The sequence below is a fragment of the Scylla paramamosain genome, chromosome 33, assembly GCF_035594125.1.
Source record: "Scylla paramamosain isolate STU-SP2022 chromosome 33, ASM3559412v1, whole genome shotgun sequence".
In the NCBI taxonomy this organism is placed as follows: Eukaryota; Metazoa; Arthropoda; class Malacostraca; order Decapoda; family Portunidae; genus Scylla; species Scylla paramamosain.
In genome coordinates this window covers 1,412,657-1,435,945 of record NC_087183.1, presented here as the reverse complement: position 1 = coordinate 1,435,945, position 23,289 = coordinate 1,412,657, and the positions used below count along the sequence as shown (strand labels likewise).

General features: G+C 40.1%; 1 protein-coding gene across 6 annotated transcripts in view; it reads left to right on the top strand.

Moving 5' to 3' along the window:
- Positions 1-23,289, top strand: part of LOC135089523 (uncharacterized) — a 45,063-nt gene that overhangs the window by 11,736 nt on the left and 10,038 nt on the right. For all 6 annotated transcript variants that reach the window (XM_063985158.1, XM_063985157.1, XM_063985156.1 and 3 more), the window contains 2 exons: positions 14,339-16,525; positions 17,118-17,464. In XM_063985158.1, coding sequence (XP_063841228.1) covers positions 14,378-16,525; positions 17,118-17,464 — 2,495 coding nt within the window. In that variant the 5' untranslated portion in view covers positions 14,339-14,377. The remainder of the gene's footprint in view (positions 1-14,338; positions 16,526-17,117; positions 17,465-23,289) is intronic.

Genomic DNA, 23,289 nt, shown 5'->3' with positions numbered 1-23,289 from the left:
ATATATATATATATATATATATATATATATATATATATATATATATATATATATATATATATATATATATATATATATATATATATATATATATATATATATATATATATATATATATATATATATATATATATATATATATATATATATATATATATATATATATATATATATATACATATATATTGCAAACATGATTGGAGCTAACACAGATCCCCGTGGCACACCGCTAGTAACTCGTTTCCTAGAGGATTTTTCTTTTTACTGAAGTCCTCATTTGCCTATTATTTAAAAAAATCTTTGAACAATCTCAGCATGCCGCTTTTCGGCCCACCTATTTCTTCTAGTTTCCACATTAATATTTTATGTGGCATTTTGTCGAATGCCTTTTTTTTTTAGGTCTAAATAAATGCAGTCTACCCATCCATCTCTTTCTTGTACAGTGTCTATTACTCTTGAGTAGAAACTTATAAGGTTTGTAGTACTGGATCTTCCCTCTCTAAAACCAAATTGTTTTCTTGTCAGTATGTTGTTATCAGCTTGATACTTCATCCACCTTTTTTTCATAATCTTTTCATCTGTCTTAGCAACTACACTGGCTAGGGACACTGGTCTGTAATTTAATGGATCTTCATCATTTCCACCCTTAAATATTGGCACAATGCTCTTATTTACAGTATGTGGAAACTACACCCTCTTCAAAGGAGCTCATAAGAACAACATGGATCTCGTCAGCTAAATGATCACTGCATTCTTTTAGTGTCCAGTATGACACTCCATCTGGCCCCATAGCTTTTCTTTTGTCCAGTTTTTCCATTATTTTTTTTTTTACCTCTTCCACAGACACTTCCATACTGTGCATCCGGACTCCGTCTGTGTCTGTCCTTTGCTTCACAAATTCACTTTCGCTCGTGAGGAATGACTGGAAACAGTTGTTCATTATTTCAGCAATTTGTTGCGCATCTTCATAAATCACACCATCTCTCTTCAATTTACTTATTCATTTTTTTTTTCCAGTTTTGCCGTTTACAGATCCATACTCGTATAACAATTTGGGTTGGTCCTTACATTTTTCAACAATATCTTTCTCGTAATTCATTCTTTCTTTTATACAAATGTCGTCATATGCATTCCTTTTATCTTTATAAATTATCCATTGGTTGTGTCTCCTACTTTCTCGCCATCTATTTCATGCCTTACCTCTTTCAGCTTTTGCTAGTCCACTTCTTCTGTTGAACCACACTTGTCTCGCCTGTTTTCTTGCCCGTTTTATTGGCACATATTTTCTTATACCCTCCTCGTATATCCCTAATAGCAACCTCCATTTATCTTCTGTCTCTCTGGTATTGCTGAAATCTGTCCAAGCAGCTCTTTCAAAATATTTTCTTAGCTCTACAAAGTTTGCTTTACCAACGTTTAGTAGCCATTATTTATGGTCTTCTACTTCCTCTATGCCTTCTACCTCCAGCTTGAACTCAGTTAACATATGATAACTTTTTCCTAATGGGCATTGGTATTTCATATCCTCCACAATTTCAGACTCCTTGATAAATGCCAGATCCAGTCTTGTGGGCTCTTCATTCTCCTGAAGACTTGTAGAGTCATACGCCCACTGCGTAAGAAAGTTCCCCTTAACCAATTGTAGTAATTTATTTCCCCATGATAATTCACTCCCTTCGGTTGACAAATTTTTTCAACGATACCTCTCTTGCGATTGAAGTACCCCATAAGTGTGTGTGTGTGTGTGTGTGTGTGTGTGTGTGTGTGTGTGTGTGTGTGTGTGTGTGTGTGTGTGTGTGTTTTGGCCGAAACACTCGAGCGGGAGGTAACTGCACTCCAGCACTTTTTTCGTTAGTCGGGAGGGAAGAAGGGGTAGTGAGGAGAAGGCAAGGGGCAAATTAGTTAAATCTAGAAAGGAAGCTAGCTTAGGGATGGTGAGAAATAGCTTAAGTGTTTACTACACAAATTGTAGAAGTATTCTGAATAAAATAGACTTGCTTAGAGGAATAGCGAGTGTAGAGAAATTTGATATCATTGCTTTAACTGAAACTTGGTTAGATATGTCAGGAAAAGTATTTAATCCAGAGGTTAAGATAGATGGGTATACAATGTTCTATAAAGATAGAGAAAACAGGAGAGGAGGAGGTGTCGCGTTATACGTTAGGGACACATTACAGTGCTGTATGAACAATAGAATTAAAACAGATAACAAAGCAGAGTCGATATGGGTAGATATTAAGGAAGGATCGCAGTCAGTAGTACTAGGGGTAGTTTACAGACCACCGACCAGTACAGAGGAAATTAACACCTCACTGTGGCAGGAATTAAATAGAGCAGGCAGGTACAGTCAGGTATGTGTGGTAGGAGATTTTAATTTTAGGAATATCGACTGGAGTCTGATTGTGGGTAACAAGGAAGCAGAGGAATTCCTTAAGGTAATTCAGGATAATTTTTTAAAACAGGTAGTCGTAGAACCCACAAGGGAGAATAATATTCTAGATTTAATTCTTACTAACAGGGAGGAAGCAGTCACGCAGGTAGAGGTTGGAGGACAGCTAGGTAACAGTGACCATAGGGAAATTAGGTACAATCTAGAATGGGAAGAAACTGTTAGAAATAAAAACACTAGTAAAATACCTGACTTTAGGAGAGCAGATTTTGAAGAATTAAAAAGGTACCTCCAAGGAGTGGACTGGCAAGGGATGCAGGGTGAGGTCAGGTCAGGGACGGAGTTCAGAGAGATAAGGCAGGATGAGGGAGGTGAGGTGAGGCTCCAGAAGGGAGGAGGAAAGAGGAAGGGGGGAGATAGGCGTGAGTATGTTGGAATGTCAGGTCATGCTGAAATGAGAGAGGTAAGGTCGAGGCGAGTTGATGAGGGAGGGGAGAGGATGGTAGGGAACGAGATGAGGGGTTTAGGTGAAGTAAATGTAGATGAATTGTATAAATATTTCGCAGATAAAGTTCATACAGGTCAATTAGCAAATATCCCGTATAAAACAATAAGATCACAAAAAAATGACCCTAAATGGATGACTGCTAGGTTAAAGCATTATATAGGGCGTAAGAGAAGTAAAAGATTAAGGGCAGGTGAGGAAGTTTTAAGGACACAGTATAATGAATTAGTTAGAACAGTCAGGAAGTTAACGAGGAAAGCTAAGGACAATTATGAATTAAAGGTAGCCAGCCAGGCGAAGACGGACCCCAAGGGATTTTATCAGGTATACAGGACGAAAAATAAGGATACTGTAGGTCCATTAAAGGCAGCAGATGGGGAGCTGGTTAGTTCTGGGGAGAAGATTAGTAAACTTCTGAATGATTATTTTTTAACTGTCTTCACTCAGGAAAACATGCAGGATATGCCAGATAGTGAACAGGTGTTTAGAGCAGATGAGTATGAGAAGCTGACGGATATTTCCATAACTAGGGAGATAGTGGAGCAGGAGATAGATAGGCTAAAAAAGTTCAAGTCACCAGGACCTGATGAAATATATCCCAGAGTACTGAAGGAATGTAAAAAGATTATTAGTGAGCCGTTAGTTTCTGTCTTTAGGAAATCACTGGAGTCGGGTGAGGTACCAGAAATGTGGAGGCAGGCTAATGTAGTACCCATCTTTAAGAAAGGGGATAAAACTTTAGCGTCTAATTATAGACCTGTCAGCTTAACTTCAGTTGTAGGTAAAATGTTAGAATCAATAATAGCCAGGAACATTAGGGAACATTTAGACAAACATAACTTGATAAATCAGTCACAGCATGGCTTCACGAAGGGGAAGTCTTGCCTGACAAACTTGTTAAGTTTTTACAGTAAGGTGTACGAGGCAGTAGATAATGGTGATAGTTATGATATCTTATATCTGGACTTTAGTAAAGCATTCGACAAGGTGCCCCATCAAAGGCTCCTGAGAAAGGTTAGGGCGCACGGGATAGATGGGAAGGTGTTAGGTTGGATAGGGTCATGGCTTGGTAACAGGCGACAGAGAGTGCTAATAAACGGCTCGAAATCCGAGTGGGGTCATGTCATTAGTGGGGTGCCACAGGGATCAGTATTAGGGCCATTATTATTTCTAATATATATCAATGACTTGGATAGTGGAATTAGTAGCGATGTTAGTAAATTTGCGGATGACACAAAGATAGGTAGATTAATTAGGTCAGAAGCGGATGCCATCGCCTTGCAGACAGACTTAGATAGAATGAATGAATGGACGGATAGATGGCAAATGCAATTTAATATCAATAAATGCAAAGTGCTTAGCGTAGGTAGAGGAAACCCACACAATAGGTACACATTAAACACCCAAACTCTGGTAGGTACAGGGTACGAGAAAGATTTAGGAGTTATAGTTAGCTCTGAACTCCGTCTAGGGAAACAATGCATAGAAGCCAGAAACAAGGCAAATAGTGTACTAGGATTCATTTTTAGGAGTGTTAAAAGTAGAAGGCCGGAAGTGATATTAAAGTTATACTTGGCGCTGGTCAGACCTCATCTAGACTACGCTGTGCAGTTCTGGTCCCCACATTACAGGAAAGATATAGGTCTATTAGAATCAGTACAGAGGAGAATGACTAAAAGGATACAGGGGATGAGGAGTATTCCTTACGAAGCGAGGTTGAAGCGGTTAAATTTACATTCTCTAGAGAGACGTAGGTTAAGAGGGGACCTGATAGAAGTCTTTAAGTGGTATAAGGGTTATAACAAGGGAGATGTAAGCAAAATTCTTAGGATCAGCAACCAGGGTAGAACAAGAAATAACGGGTTCAAGCTTGAAAAATTTAGGTTTAGGAAGGAGATAGGAAAAAATTGGTTCTCGAATAGAGTGGTAGATGAGTGGAACGGACTCAGTAATCATGTAGTTAGTGCTAGGACACTAGAGAGCTTTAAGAGAAGATTAGACAAGTTTATGGATGGGGATAACAGATGGAAATAGGTAGGAGTGTTTCATACAGGGACTGCCACGTGTAAGCCTGGTCGCTTCTTGCAGCTTCCCTTATTTCTTATGTTCTTATGTTCTATGTGTGTGTGTGTGTGTGTGTGTGTGTGTGTGTGTGTGTGTGAGCATCAGTATGTGTGTGTGTGTGTGTGTGTGTGTGTGTGTGTGTGTGTGTGTGTGTGTGTGTGTGTGTGTGTGTCAGCAAGGAGGTAAGCAAGTGTTTATTGGCATTGTATTACACACACTGTATTCACGCTGTGTACATATCTGTCTCTGCCTCAGTGTGTCAGGCCGAAACTGCCACACAGGCAAATGTTTTTTCCTTTCTAAGGTTTTCTCTAATTACAACATGAAAGCATGAAAACTGGCGACTAGTAGTAGACTGGTAGTAGTAGTAGTAGTAGCAGTAGTAGTAGTAGTAGTAGTAGTAGTAGTAGTAGTAGTAGTAGTAGTAGTAGTAGTAGTAGTACTCGCAGTAGTCGCAGTGATATTAACAGTAGTAGCAGTAGTAGCAATACTACTAGTAGTAATAGTGGTAGTAGTGTTCTAAGATTGTGCGATTACCACTTGTATCGAAAAGTTTTTCTGCTAAGGCTTGTTCTGATAGAATGAAAAGTGAAGAGTGTCTTGGCCACCCATTGCCGCCACTGTTTATTTTAGATGAGATACTTGTCCCAGCAGTTTGCCACTGCTGGATCCGATGAGGAGTTTGGTGTGTTGGTAGTGTTGAGGACCGGGTAGTGAGCTTAGTATTGTTGGTAGCGTGGAGGTCGTGGGTAATAAGTTGATATTGTAGATGTGTGCGAGTAAAAAAACATAAATGATGAGAGTTCTACTTGATTTAATAATGTAGAGAATGTACACACTTGAAACGAGATGAGACACAGATGATTACAGACGTGACGAATGATCGTTCTCTCTCTAAAAGTGATATGAACTGTTGCTCGTAAACTGATGATTACTGAGCAGACTGATGTGAACTCTCTCGAAGGACTGACTGACTGTGACTCTGTGACTGGACTCTTGGACGGGGAATGACTCTAGCTATGCATGTGGACTATATTTATATATTTATGTGAGCTAAGTGGATCACGATTACAAATTCAGGGATGAAGAATGACCAATGAGATGCAAGGAAATAGGGTGAAGGAATCAATGTTAGAGGTCGTTATTTAAGCCAATGACCAAGGAGGAAGACAAGGAAGGCTGCACGTGTTTTCCCTTAGGACTTGAAGGAAGGTGTGAGTTCCCTTGAGAGGTAGAAAAGGAGGGGAAAGGTTAAAAATAGAATATACTGGCTGGCCATGGGCACACGTTGGATATATATATATATATATATATATATATATATATATATATATATATATATATATATATATATATATATATATATATATATATATATATATATATATATATATATATATATATATATATATATATATATATATATATATATATATATATATATATATATATATATATATATATATATATATATATATATATATATATATATATATATATATATATATATATATATATATATATATATATATATATATATATATATATATATATATATATATATATATATATATATATATATATATATATATATATATATATATATATATATATATATATATATATATATATATATATATATATATATATATATATATATATATATATATATATATATATATATATATATATATATATATATATATATATATATACTCGTATATATATATATATATATCATAAGAGGGACACCGGCCAAGGGGTACAAAATCTAAAAAAAAAATAAAAATCTTACTGAGATGCCGGTCCCTCAATAGGGTCCAAAGCGGTAGTCAAAAATTGAAGAATAAGTGTCTTAAAACCTCCCTCTTGAAGGAATTCAAGTCATAGGAAGGTGGAAATACAGAAGCAGGTAGTGAGTTCCAGAGTTTACCAGAGAAAGGGATGAATGACTGGGAATACTGGTTAACTCTTGCATTAGAGAGGTGGAAAGAAAAGGGATGAGAGAAAAAAAAGAATGTCTTGTACAGTGACGCCACGGGAGGAAGGGAGGCATGTTTTTAGCAAGATCAGAAGAGCAGTTAGCATGAAAATAGCGGTAGAAGATAGCTAGAGATGCAACATTGCGGCGATGAGAAAGATACTGAAGACAGTCAATTAGAGGAGAGTAGTTGATGAGACGAAAAGCTTTTGATCCCACCCTGTCTAAAAGATCGGTATGAATGAAACCCACCAGACATGTGAAGCATGTTCTATACATGGACGGATAAGGCCCATGTACAGAGTTAGCAGCTGGAGGGGTAAGGAAAACTGGTGGAGACGTCTGAGGACTAATGACTTCAGAGAAGCTGTTTTAGCTAGAGATGAGATGTAAGGTGTCCAGTTTAGATTATAAGAAAAGGACAGACCGAGGATGTTCAGTGTAGAAGAGGGGGACAGTTGAGGGTCACTGAAGAAGAGGGGATAATTGTCTGGAAAGTCGTGTCGAGTTGATAGATGGACGAATTGATTTTTTTGAGGCACTGAACAATACCAAGTTTGCTCTGTCCCAATCAGAAATTTTAGAGAGATCAGAAGTCAGGAGTTTTGCGGCTTCCCTGCGTGAGTTGTTTACTTCCTGAAGGGTTGGACGTCTTTGAAAAGACGTGGAAAAGTGCAGGGTGGTATCATCAGCATAAGAAATAAGGGAAGCTGCAAGAAGCGACCAGGCTTACACGTGGCAGTCCCTGTATGAAACACACCTACCTATTTCCATCTACTATCCCCATCCATAAACTTGTCTAATCTTCTCTTAAAGCTATCTAGTGTCCTAGCACTAACTACATGATTACTGAGTCCGTTCCACTCATCTACCACTCTATTTAAGAACCAATTTTTTCCTATCTCCTTCCTAAACCTAAATTTTTCAAGCTTGAACTCGTTATTTCTTGTTCTACCCTGGTTGCTGATCCTAAGAATTTTGCTTACATCTCCCTTGTTATAACCCTTATACCACTTAAGGACTTCTATCAGGTCCCCTCTTAACCTACGTCTCTCTAAAGAATGTAAATTTAACAGCATCAACCTCGCCTCGTAAGGGATACTCCTCATCCCCTGTATCCTTTTAGTCATTCTCCTCTGTACTGATTCTAATAGACCTATATCTTTCCTGTAATGTGGGGACCAGAACTGCACCGCGTAGTCTAGATGAGGTCTGACCAGCGCCAAGTATAACTTTAATATTACTTCCGGCCTTCTACTTTTAACACTCTTAAAAATGAATCCTAGTACCCTATTTGCCTTGTTTCTGGCTTCTATGCATTGTTTCCCTAGACGGAGTTCAGAGCTAACTATAACTCCTAAATCTTTCTGGTACCCTGTACCTACCAGAGTTTGATTGTCTAATGTGTACCTATTGTGTGGGTTTCCTCTACCTACGCTAAGCACTTTGCATTTATTGATATTAAATTGCATTTGCCATCTATCCGTCCATTCATTCATTCTATCTAAGTCTGCCTGCAAGGCGATGGCATCCGATTCTGACCTAATTAATCTACCTATCTTTGTGTCATCCGCAAATTTACTAACACCACTACTAATTCCACTATCCAAGTCATTGATATACATTAGAAATAATAATGGCCCTAATACTGATCCCTGTGGCAACCCACTAATTACATGACCCCACTCGGATTTCGAGCCGTTTATTACCACTCTCTGTCGCCTGTCACTAAGCCATGACCCTATCCAGCCTAATACCTTCCCATCTATCCCATCTATCTATCAGCGTACGAGTGGATACAAGAAAAACTTTGGTATGGAAGATCATTGATGAATAACAGGAGAGAGTTGGTGACAGGACAGAATCCCAAGGAATACCGCTGTTAATAGATTTAGGAGAAGACCAGTGACCGTCTACTACAGCACCAATAGAACGTTCAGAAAGGAAACTTGAGATGAAGTTACAGAGAAAAGGATAGAAGCCATAAGAGGGTAGTTTGGAAATCAAAGCTTTGTGCCAGACTTTATCAAATGCTTTTGATTTCTCGAAGGCAACAGGAAAAGTTTCACCAAAATCTCTAAAAGAGGATAACCAAGACTCATTAAGGAAAGCCAAAAGATCATCAGTAGACCGCCTTGACGGAACCCATACTGGCGATCAGATAGAACGTTGTGAAGTGAATGATGTATAAGAATTTTCCTGTTGAGGATACATTTAAAAACTTTAGATAGGCAGGAAATTAAAGCATTAGGACGGTAATTTGAAGGATTAGAACGATCACCCTTTTAAGGAACAGGCTGAATGTAGGCAAACTTCTATCAAGAAGGAAAGGTAGATGTTAACAGACAGAGTTGAAAGAGTTTGACTAGGCAAGGTGCAAGCACGGAGGCGCAGTTTCGGAGAACAATAGGAGGGACCCCATCAGGTCCATACATAAGTCTTCCGAGGGTTTAGGCCTGCGAGGGCATGCAAAACATCACTGCAAAGAATTTTAATAGGTAGCATGAAGTAGTCCGAGGGTGGAGGAGAGGGAGAAATGAGGCCTGATTCATTTAAGGTAGAGTTTTTTGCAACGGTTTGAGCAAAGAGTTTAGCTTTAGAGATAGATGTGATAGCAGTGGTGCCATGTGGTTGACATAAAGGAAGGAAACAAGAAGAAACAAAATTATTGGAGATGTTTTTGGCTAGATGCCAGAAATCACGAGGGTAGTTAGGTCTTGAAAGATTTTGACACTTATTATTAATGAAGGAGTTTTTGGCTAGTTGGAGAACGGACTTGGCATGGTTCCGAGCAGAAATATAAAGTGCATGAGATTCTGGTGATGGAATGCTCAAGTACCTATTCTGGGCTACCTCTCTATCATGTATAGCACGAGAACAGGCTGTGTCATACCAAGGTTTAGAAGGTCTAGAAAAAGAGTGAGGAATGTATGTCTCCATGCCAGACGGGTTTCTGTCATGAAAGCAGCAGTCATTCCAGGGAAAATCAGCAAAATACCTCCTCAAGTCCTCTCAACTAACAGAGACCAAACGCCAGAGGTACCTCTGTTTAGGGGGATCCTCAGGTGGGATTGGAGCAATAAGACAAGACACAGATATTAGATTGTGATCGGAGGAGCCCAACAGAGAAGAGAGGATAACAGCATATGGAGAAAGATTAGAGGTTATGAAAAGGTTAAGAATGTTGGAAGTATCTCAAAGATGGTCAGGAATATAAGTAGGGTGTTGCACCAATTGGGAGTTTTCAGAAGTAGTGGTTGTCACCAGGTGGCAGCACAGACACAAACTCTTCTTTCACATATAAGCAATATCAGATATACCTACAGTGTTATTCTATTTACATGAAGATGCAATGGGCTTATATAGTATATTTTTCTACGTAATTCCTTCTAAGTAGTAATACAAATAAAATCAAACTCTTTTCATGAAGAAATGTATATAAGTTGATTTTCTAGTGAATCGGCATTTAGATTTATTTGGTCATCTTAAGATTTCCAAATGAATACACTCTTGATTGGAAACGTCTTAATGTAGACGACAGTAAACATAAAGGCAACATGTCTGTGACAGTCAAAAGTCCAAATTATATAGATCTCCTTCCTAGTTTATGGAAACGGCAATTTTAATAAAAAAAATTGGCAAATCGAGTGTCCTGGCGATAGTAATGCTGTATCTCTAACCAAAACAAACACCTGACTCGGCCATGCTGGTTGAACTTAAGAAACACGTTGTTGGACAAGAAGGTGAATGTTGGTGCGGTGCGGAACTGATACCCTCGTAACTGACTCTCGGACAGGGGCTGACTGGACTCAGAGTGAGACTGCCATGCGGGCTATATTTATCTGAGCTAAGTGGATCACGTTTTAGGTTTTCGGATGAAAAAAAATAACCAATTAAATGCCAGGAAATAAGGTGGAGGAGCCAATGGGATAGCTCGTTGTTTTAGCCAATGACCAGGAAGGGAAGACTCAGAAGCGAGCGCAAGTGTTTTCCCTAATGACTAGAAATGGGTATGAAATTCCCTTGAGAAGTAAAGGAGGAAAAATAGCATAGACTAGCTGGCTATGGCACACGTGGGATGAATATATGAACACATAGCTTGTGGGATAAATATATGAATGATGAATGTACCCAAAATAATAGTAATAATTGTTAAGACTGATACTGTTGGCTTCCCCCACGAAAAATGCGTTCTCGCATTTGGCCATAACAATAAAGAGAGCAGTAAGATCTGTGCAATTAACAGATAATACATGACATCAGAGAGAGAAAGAGAGTATGGAACGATGACCTTAATAATGATAAGATAATATAATACATAAACAATACATAGCAGTAAGATAAATATACACATATATACAGGATACTGAAACTGCATGATTAAACCTTGGAATGGGAATGAAGTTTCAGTCTGTAAGAAGAATGTTTGTGTGTAATTAAGCTTGAGTTGCTCGTGGGATCTGTAAAAACGGAACTTAATGATATCTGATGTGCACACTCATCATCAAATCCCCTGTTCACACGCTTCAAATGATCGACATGGACGATCTGTTCTACTAAGGTTTTGAGATCTAGAATTTTTACCTTGTGGCCATGGAGAGATTCGATTGCATGGTATGGCCCAAAGAACGATGGATCTAATAAGCGTAGTGAGCGAGTGATGGACGGTGTGAAGTAGACGGAGATATCCTTTCTAATAGTCGATCTGAAATGTTAGCGTTTTGCTTGTGCAGGGCATCTGTCCCGACCTAGATGTCCTGCGTGGGGTGAGTCGTGAACTTGGTGAAGTATAGCACTCACTAACGACTGAGTTATCACGATCTAAGATAAACACTCACTGGAATCGCCAGTAGAGACATCACTCGACTTATACAAGAGACCGTCTTACATGAAAAACGTATCATCACTCACTTGCAGCTTAGGGAGATTTGTCTTATCACCAGATTCGAGGTAATAAGCAACACTAGAACAGAAGGCGTCTGAATGTTGATGTTTCTTTATTTCATAGATGGCTTGCATGGCGGGATTCTCTCTCATGGCGGAGATAGCAGCAACACTGCGTGATAGTGCGTCTGCCACCGAGTTTGCCTTACCAGGATTATATGAAAATGTAGGATTAAATTCTTGAATCGTGAGATGCCAGCGCTCAAACTGACCTGTGAAGTTGTTGCCATTGAAGGTCTCTGTGACAGCATAATGATCAGTGTGGACATGAATTCTATAGCCTAAGATGAGTTCATGGAAATGAGGTAGCGCCCAGATCACGGCGAGGCTTTCACGCTTTGTGACGTCATAATTTTGCTCTGACTTGTTGAAAAGTCTGATAGCGTACGCTAATACACGATGTTTACCAAATGAATCTTTCTGCATAAGAACAGCACCAATTCGAAAGACAGAAGCGTCAGCGTATAAGATGAAATCTTTCTCGAAATTTGGAAAAGCAAGGACTGGTGCTTGACGCAAGGCAGTTTTGAGAAGATCAAAGGCATATTGTTCCTTTTCAGACCAGATGAATGCAACATTTTTTCTTGAACAAATGAGTGAGAGGTTGAGCGATAAGGCTGAAATTTTTGATGAACTGATAATAAAATCCAGCAAGACCGATGAATTGCGTGATCTGATCGATATTAGTATGAATAGGGAAATTTTTAACAGAATTTATCTGATCATTTAAAATGTGAATACCATCTCTGTTGACTTTGTGACCAAGAAATTTGACTTCCTGTTGCAGAAACAAGCATTTACTGAGTTTGATCTTTAAGCCAGCAACTTGAAAGCGTGACAGAACGAGACAGTGTGTGAAAATGATTCTGTAGAGACTTAGATGCAATGATAACGTCATGAAAGAAGCAGAATACACTTTTACTGATAAGGCCTGAGAGTACAGAATTCATCAATCTCTGAAACGTTAACGGCGAGTTACATGGACCTTGAGCCATGCGTTTGAAGAATTAATTGGTCAGAGGAGCTATTGAAAGCAGTATATGGCTTTGAACTTCCCACCTAAGGTGAAAAATACCTCATATGAATCACCGAGAGAGTGAACAAGATCACCTAACCTGGCTGGCCATGGCACATGTGGGATGAATATACGAACACATCGCATGTGGGATGGATATATCAATGATGAATGTACATATAAATAATAGTAATAATTGTTAAGACTGATACACTACTACCACTACTGCCACTATTACTACTACTACTACTACTCCTACAACTACTACTACTACTACTACTGCTACTACTACTACTGTTACTACTACTATTACTACCACTACAACAACTACTATTACTACTAGTACTACTACTACTACTACTACTACTACTAGTACTACTACTACTACTATTTCTATTACACACACATGCTTATGAATGTCGTGAACAGTTCTATCTGCTACAAAGTTATCTCTGATGCGAGCAATGGCGCGTCACATTGGTGGATCTCTGTCAAACTGTCTTCTGAATTGTCTTCTCTGACATTTTCGTGCTTCCAATAACACATTATGACAAATTTCCTATCTTAAAAGCTTAGTCGTACTTCTGCTATTATTATTTTTGGCCAAATGATTCTGAAAAAAAAAAAAAAAAGAAAACAACCAGTGAGTTATAGCGAGTCAAACGGTGAGTACATTTTTTGGGGGATCCCTTCTCTCTCTCTCTCTCTCTCTGTATTGTTATGACCAAAAATCCCAGCCCCTTCACCAAGCTTCCGCACCTGTTATTACCTTGTTATACAGTTTAATTTGCTTCCACTCACACCCTCTGATATACAGAACAACAAACTGTCAGAGAATGTCGGCTCGACGCACCGTGGCTGGCATGTGTGTGTGTCTTGCATGTGCACCTTGAAATACTTTGTATTGTGGTGAGCAATAGATGTTTACTTTACTTGCTTACTTAATTACTTTCTTGCACACACACACACACACACACACACACACACACACACACACACACACACACACACACACACACACACACACACACACACACACACACACACACACACACACACACACACACACACACACACACACACACACACACACACACACACACACACACACACACACACACACACACACACACACACACACACACACGCACGCACGAAGACACACACACACACACACACACACACACACACACACACACACACACACACACACACACGCGCGCGCAGTCTTGCCTCCTGTTGTCTTGTTAAATGCTTCGCTCATAACACACGTGCCATGCTGTGTGTCAGTGTCTCTTACTCCCATCTACCTCTTTGTCTCGTCCCCACATCCCGGTGCTCCGGCCGGCCACTTCAAGGCTCAACTCCCTTCTTCCCACACTGAGCCTTGTATGCCACGTCTCTCCTGCCTTGCTCCTCACTCGGGAAATCTTTTTGCAGGTTGCTGGCGAGAGGAATTGTCGTCCCAAACCCTCCATCATGGCTGCCGCTCCGACAGTTCACGTCCATCGCATTAAGCTCGTCTGCCTCATGGAAAACGCAGGCAAGGACGTATTGACCTTCGTGTTGAAGCGTGGCGCTCTGAACGCCCCCACCACGCTACCGGGCGTGTCGCTCATTGACTACCTCAGCAACCTCCCTCAAGAATCATCAGCCAACTATGGCAAAATGAATAAAAAGGAAAAGAAAGGAGCACTAAACCACACCGACCACTGCCAAATACAGGAGTTCCCTTTATGGGACAACTTCGATGTGACTTTACTGTACAAAGTAATAAAGCTGACATGCGAAGATGTGGCCGAAAGTAAAGATCCCAAATGGCATGACTCGAAGACACTGGAGGGTATGCTAACAAAAATCAAGAATGAGCGGAATAAACTCTTTCATGAAGTGAGAGATTTCAGCGAGGCAGAGTACCAGGACAAAGTCAATGAGCTGGAAAACCTCTTTATCAGAGTCCTCGTCGCAGCCAAGACCAGATACTGTATTCCTGACGCAGAACTGACATCCATGCAAGACAACACCCGGCAGATCATTGATAAATTGAGAAAATCGGGACTGGAGAAAGAGATTTTAATATATTATTCAAGTGCCATGCGCCAAGAATTCATGAGGGAAAGTCAGGCCCACCTCAAAACATTTTATGATAAACTGCAAACCTTTGATCCTCTGTCCTTCCTTACCAGCTCTCCAAAATACCACCATCACATAAGGGACATCTTCTGCGGGATGTCTCTCATGGAAGAAAGAGGACATGTCCAACAGAGACGAGACATCGACACTTACGACATGCTGACGGTGACGCGCCGTGAACGACAGAATCCACAGCCGTCCACATCCTCATCGGCCGCACCGCCTACGCACGGCGCCAAGCCACAGCTTATCCTGATCAGGGGCGTGGCAGGAAGCGGCAAAACGACCCTGCTCACCTTCCTTCTCTCAGAGTGGCTTCAGGACCCCGATGCCTGTAATATCAGACACCTGCATGAATATGACATCGTGCTGCGTGTCCTGTGCCGCGAGAAGGACGGCCCGTCCCTCCAGGACTTCCTCAAACAGATCCTCCCGAACCATTTTACTGTGATGGAGGAAGACCTCATCACCCGCTTACAGCAATGTAAGGTTCTCTTTCTGATTGACGGCCTGGACGAATTGTCGCCTGGCAGTCGATCAGAAAGCCTTGTGACAGACATCCTTAACATCTCGAAATACTCGCCAGACTTCACACTCGTCTGCACATCGCGACCAGAAACAGTGCAACACTTCCTGAACAAAGTACCTGCTGGCTATGAGGTGTGGAACATGGAGATGAAAAGCGTCAGCCAAGAACAAAGAACTCTTTTCGTTATGAAGCATTACGACAGCTTTCCAGACAATGGAAAGAAGGACCCTGGGAAGCTTCAGTACCTCATGAGTCATCTAGGATGGAGGGATTACCTCGGCCTCCCCTTGAACCTCAATTTTGTAGCAACGCTGTTTTATATGGATCCCAACAACATCAAGATCACCACCACTCAGACCAGTATGTACGTCACCCTACGAGACTGGTGCATACAAAAACTGCAGGCCAGACTCACAGATCATCCACAAGACATACAGACCCTCGAAGATCACATCTACAAGGTGCTGGAGGACATGTACGACGTGGCTCTACAAGCTCTCCTGCAAGACCGAGTCACTCTGTCGGAAGAGGAAGCGCGGAGTCTGAGGATATCTTGTCGCCGGAAAGGACTGCCCAGCCAAGAAGTGATACCATCATTCTTCAATCTTGAAGATATCAATGACAGGCAGGGGCATCATCAGAAGTACGCAGCCCCACACAAAAGCCTGCAAGAATTCTACGGTGCATCAGGAATCGTCCAGAAGCTGCTGAAGAGCTCACACTCAAGAGACATACGACGCATGCTTTACGATTCGTCGCGCCAACAGTTCCGGAACTCAAAGAACCTGCTCCGGAACGTGTTATGTTTTTTCTGTCACCGAAAAACACCACTTCATGCTTCAGACATACGACGCATGCTTCACTTCCCGCTGCCACAACAGCTCCTGAACTTGAGGAGCCTGCTCCTGCACGTGGCAGGCCTCCTCTGCCTCCCACAAACACCACTTTGTGGTCCAGCCATACAAGTAAGTTGACCATTCATTTTCTTTTCCTCATATTGTATCCTTCCAGCTGTCTCAGGGGAACCTCCACCACTGTCAAGCTCAATTTTCATCCTTACTAGTCATTAGCAAAAATAGTACAAGAAATTATTGTAGTGACTCTACACACACACACACACACACACACACAGGAGGTGGAGGTGGTGGTGGTGAAGTTGGTGGTGATGGTAGTGGTGGTGGTGGTGGTCGTGGTGGTGGTGGTGGTCGTGGTGATGGTGGTGTCTGTACTAATCATAATAACTCTACACACACAGGAGGAGGTGGTGGTGGTGGTCGTGAAGGTGGTGGTGATGGTGGTGGTGGTGGTGGTAGTGGTGGTGGTAGTGGTGTTGGATGCACTAATCATAGTAACTCTGCACACACAGGAAGGGGTGGTGGTGGTGGTGGTGGTGGTGGGTGTACTAATCATAGTAACTCTATACACACAGGAGGCGCTGGTGGTGGTGGTGGTGGTGGTGATGGTGGATGCACTAATCATAGTAACTCTACACACACACGGGTGATGGTGGTGGTGGTGGTGGTGGCTGTGCTAATCATAGTAACTCTACACACACAGGAGGTGGTGGACCTGTTGGCAGAGAGTGGGATTGGGCGTTGTAATGATTGGCTGTCCATGCTGGAGGACACTGAAGCAAACAGCATTGCCTTGGATTGTGTTGTCAGACACATTATAAGTGATGAGAGGGAACTGGTAACAATAACAGACAGCACCATCACCAGTGCTAGGGCCCTCCTTCCCCTCATCCCCTCCAAGAGGGTAATGATACAACTAAGTAGGAAGGAATCAGACGTACAGGGGCTCATCTTTGAACACCACAAGTACACTGAGCTGTCCTTGCGCCACCAATACATGCATCCGGACCAAGCCATTCTCCATGACTTCCTGCTGCGTACCACGCCCAGGTGGGTCTCTCTCTCTGTGTGTGTGTGTGTGTGTGTGTGTGTGTGTGTGTGTGTGTGTGTGTGTGTTTGCTTGTTGAGTTAGTACCTGCACACACACACACACACACACACACACACATACCATTATCATTGCTACTGTCATTCTTTTCATAACTGTTATCACAGTTATTACAATTAACCATCACTGCCGCCATCACAACAATCATCAATGCATTGTTATTGTCACCATCAACAAAACTGAACTAAAGCCTAACCATTCATTAACAGATACAACAGTGTTGTAGTTGTTGTAGTGGAATGTTTGTTAACTTTGATTATAGAACATAATTGTGTCCGTAATTGTGAGGATGGTAAAGATGATGGTGATGACTGATAATGATGATGGTGGTTGTGGGAGTAGCGGTGAATATGGTGGTGGTGATGATGATGATAATGAATATAATGGTGATGCTGGGGATGATGACGATGGTGGTGATGATTAGTCTTAGGATAATTGTGCACTTAAGATGAACTAAATATGCATTCAAATATGCACTAGAATATGGTAAAATATGCACTGAAATATGCACTAATTTTCTAACAAAATTAATGATAATAGTTTAATACTTTCATCATATTGGAATTGATAATATGAGTTTTCTGCAGTGATTTACCACAAACAATTATATATATATATATATATATATATATATATATATATATATATATATATATATATATATATATATATATATATATATATATATATATATATATATATATGTGTAAGTTGTGACTGATATGAAAAGAGAACAGGTAGATAAGTTTTTGGTGTATAAAGTACCAGTACACCTCCTTACACCGTATTAACTGAATGTTGGACTACCACTTATGAAGAGTGTACCCTAATCCTGTTCAAAATTTGTTTTTTTAATTACTCATTATGAGACTTACAAGAAATTATAATTAAAAATACTAATACATATAGAATACTTATCACAGACACCTAAGAACTCAAAAAAAAAAAAATGCTGCATTAAAGAAAAATGTTACAAATATGTACTTATATCTAAATATAGTCAAACCATGCATTTGCATATACACATATACAAGTGTATAACTATACTAAGCCTGATGGTGATGGTGAATATGTTAATGATGGTGATGGTGAGGGTAATGGTGGTGGTGATGGTGAGGATGATAGTGGTGATGGTGGTGGTGAAGGTGATGATAAAGGTGGTGATGGAGACGATGAAAAAAAAAAACAAAGAGTAAGATGAAACAGGAGGAGAAAGAGGATGTTGATGATGAGAAGGAGGAGGAGAAGAAGGAGTAGGAGGAGGATGAGAAGGAGGAAGAGGAGGAGGAGAAGGAGGAATACAAAGGAAGACAAACAACAACAGATCCTGAGGTCCTTATTAGGCTGTTTATTGATGAAAAGGAGAAAGGGGAGGAGGAGGAGGAGAAGGAGGAGGATGAGGAGGAGGAAGAGGAGGAGAAGGAGTAATAGGAGAAGGAGGAGAAGGAGAAAGAAGGAGGAGGAGGAGGAGGAGAAGGAGGAGGAGGAAGAGGAGGAGGAGGAATACAAAGGAATCCAAAGGAAAGCCAAACAGCAACAAACCTATTGGTCCTTGCAAGGCTGTTTGGTAACTACTTCTAACTAGCTACAGGGAAGAAAGACAGGACAGCATAACAGAAGGCTCCTCCCTACCCACCACTCCCTCCAGCTTGCGCTGGTATGAAAATAGTTTGTAAAAAGTACTACGCAGTATGGAAAACACTGATTTGGAATTTTCACAGGAAAGGATGAAAGGAAGTTGTACTATTCACCCTACCGTGAACTTTATACGCCTATCTGAAAATTAACACAATTTATAGTAAAACTGGTGTCTTTAAAAGAGTTTAAGTGTGAATTTAGTAATTATTCGGAAAAGAAGAGAACTTGTTGATGACTTGCTTTTAAATATTTGTCTATTGTATTTTTTGAATGATTCAGTAGGATTGCTGTTCACGATGTTTGCAGGAAGGTTATTCCATATATTTACTGTATGATTAAAGAAAAAAATGTTTGGGCTCGAGGAATTTAAAACGTTTGGATATAATCTTGAATCCATTATTTCTTGTCAGGTTAGAATGATCAATGGTAAGCTATTTATTTGCATCAAGGTTACTGTATTCTTTAAAAAAAATTGTACACTTCATTTAGGTCTCGTCTTATCCTGCGCTTTGTTAAACTAAATAGGTTTAGTTCTTCCAGTCGTTCCTCTTATGGCTTATTACGCAATCTTGGAATCATCTCAGAGACTCTACGTTGTATCTTTTCTAGTTTTTCAGTGTTTTTTTTTTTTTTTTGTAATATGGTGACCAGAACTGTACACAGTATTCTAGATGAGGGCGCACTAGGGAGTTACATAAGGCAAGTTATTTAATTTCAAAGGTTCTTCCAATGAACCCTACTAATTTATTTGTCGTTTTTACTATTTCTGTGCAGTGTTGACTGTGCTTTAGGTCTTTTGACACAACGACACCAAGATCTTTTTCTTTTTCAGCGCTTGACAGTGGCATGTTATTCATTACATATCTCGATTGAACATTATTGCTTCCGATATGTGGAACTTTACTACACATTTTTATATTGAATCTCATCTGCCATTTAAAAACATTTCTTCCTAGCTTGTTAGTTTATTGCGGTCACACTGTAGTTTCTGCCATTGTGACACTGACGTTACTTTACTTGTTATCTTGGTGTCGTCTGCAAATTTACTTATTTTGCAATTGATCTCTTCTTCAATATCATTAATGTATATTATAAAAGTATTGGTCCTAAATACAGAGCCTTGAGGAACGCCGCTAGTTAATTTATACCAATCTGATTGTTTTCCATTAATCACAACACGTTGTTTTCTGTCAGAGAGCCAGTCTCTCAGTCATTTCAGGGTGTTTCCGGCATTGCCGTGAGCTTTTACTTTACTGATGAGTCTCTTAAGGGGAACAATGTCAGAAGCTTTCTGGAAATCAAGGTAGATAATATCAACTGCTTTTGTCTCGTCATACGCGTTAAATACTTCATAAAAGAAGTCTAGTAAGTTTGTTAAGCAGGAACGCTTGGTTCTGAAACCGTGTTGTGAATCTTTTATGATTTTATTTTCTTCTAAATATTTAACAATTTTATCTCTGATTATTGTTTCCATCAGCTTGCACACTACTGAAGTGAGACTGATCGGTCTGTAATTGGCTGGGAGAAATTTGTTTCCTTCTTTAAAGATTGGCGTGATATTTGCTTATTTTCACTCGTGGAGGACTTTACCCGCTAGTAAAGTTTTATTGAATAAAATCGTAAGCGGTTTCACGAGCTCATTTCTTGCTTCTTTACGAAGCCTTGGTGATATCTTGTTTGGTCCGGGTGTTTTGTTTACGTGGACCAATCGTTGATGTTAAAACCTTTTTAGTTTTTACATAGCTGTAAAAATCTTTTGGGTTCGTTTTACATGAGTTCGCGATCTGAGCTTCAACAGATTTTTTGCCGCATTTGATTAGCTTTTTAGTTTTTCTGCGCAATCTCTCGTGCTCTAGTTTATCATTATTAGTCTGTGTTAATTTGTATTTGTGGTACGCTTTTTTCTTAGAAGACAGTGTCTGATTTCATTATTCCACTATTTCGGTTTGGTGTTATCTATCTTCCGTCTGTTTCGTAGCGATACACACAAATTCGCGGTTTCATTTAACTTTTTAGCGAATGCTTCCCATGCTTTGTTAATGTCTGGTGTTCCCAGCAGTTCATTCCAGTCTATGGATGCAAGCTGCATGCAAATTCTCTTAAAGTTTGCACGCTGATAGTCTGGCACTTTTCCTTTACTTTCGCTTACTTTAGCTTTGTCAAAATTTATGGTGAAAAGTAAGCTACGATGATCGCTGGAACTAAGTTCTGGTCAAATTTTTACTTTTTTTTATTGACTCTTCATCAGCTGTTAAAACATCTAGGATATTGTTACCTCTTGTCGGATGCATAATGTGCTGCTGGAGGGAGCTTTCAAGTATACACGCATAGAGATGCTGGCCGGCGTGAGCCGTGAGTGGTTTACCCCACCTTTTGACTGGAAGATTAAAGTCCCCCTTGATTATGCAATTGTTAACGCAGCAAATGTCTGCGATAAGATCATAAAGTTTTTCGTCTGTAGTGGGTGAGTGGTTTGGAGGACGATAACGAGATCTAATGTTATTTTATGAGATTTATTTTATATCTGGATGAAAGTGACGTCTATATTAGCAACGGTTAAGGTTGGCGGTAAACAAGAGTGAATATTACTTTTTACGTAAAACATAACACCGTCTCCTGTACAGTGAGTTCTCTCGCAGCTAAAAATGGTGTAGCCAGGGAATGAGTACTCGGCCACGTTATCTCTGCTTGATGAATTTATCCACGTTTCCGTGACGTCTATGATGTCGTAGTTTTCAAGATAAGTAAGAGCTTGCAGCTCATTAAATTTATTTCGTAAAATACGGGCACTGAAGTAACAAGCTCTGATCTTGTCTGAACTTGTGGATGAACTCATTGCGTTATTGTTCACGACGTTGGTCGTGTTGCTGCCGCAACACGACTGATGCCGTTGGCAGAGAGTCTTTAATCTGTTATTTGTACTGAAAGCAATGTTGTAGAACCATGCGTTCGCGTTGATCCTCGGGAAAATGCCTGAAATCATAATCTTACTTGATTTAGTCTTATACTTGGGAATCCTTTCCTTATATTTCGCCATCAGTTCTTCTGATCGGGTCAGCTGGACGTCATTTGTGCCTGCGTGGATGACATAAATTGTGTTAATAGAGATGTCCTTGGTCGTGTCCTCGAAGGCAGCAGTGATATTCCCTAGGGAGGTTCCAAGGAGACAATACCTTCTCCTGCGAGACGGAACTAGTCCACAAAATTCCACCAGCTGTCCTCGGACAATCAAATCTCCTGCATGTCACAACACGTCTGCTCCACACAGGCGGAAGGAGGAGGAGGAGGAGGAGGAATACAAAGGAAAGCAAAACAGCAACAGACCTTTTGATTCTTGCAAGGCTGTTTGGTAACTACTTCTAACTAGCTACAGGGAAGAGAGACAGGACAGCACAGCAGAAGGCTCCTCCCCAGCCACCACTCCCTCAGGCTTGCCCTGGCATGGATATAGTTGGGAAAAGTACCGTGCAGTATGGAAAAACTGACATGGAATTTTCATAGGAAAGGATGAAATATAGAGTTCACCCTACGGTGAACTCTATATGCCTATCTGAAAATTAATGCAATTTATAATAAAACGGGTGTCTGTAAAATAAGAGTTTATTAGTGAATTTAGTAATTATTCGGACAAGAAGAGAGCTTGTTGGGGATTTGCTTTTAAATATTTGTCTATTTTATTTTTGAATGAGTCAATAGTATTGCTGTTCACAATTTCTGCAGGAAGTTTACTCCATATATTTACTATACGATTAAAGAAAAAATGTTTGGCCTCGTGGGATTTAAAACGTTTGGGTATAATCTTGAATACATTATTTCTTGTTAGGTTAGAATGATCAATGGTAAAATATTTATGTGCATCAATGTTACTGTATCCTTTGAAATTTTTGAACACTTCAATTTGGTCCCCTTTTATCTTGCGCTTTGTTAAACTAAATAGGAGGAGGAGGAGAAGGAATACAAAACAAAGGAATACAATACAAAGGAGAGAACAGAAAGCAACAGCCCTACTGGGCCTAACGATGCTGTCTGTGTGCCTTTTCTACAACTACTACTACAGATTCTAAGAATTAGAGGCTGGAGGAAAGAAAAAGATGAGGAGGAAGAGAAAGAAGAAGAGGAGGAGGAGGAG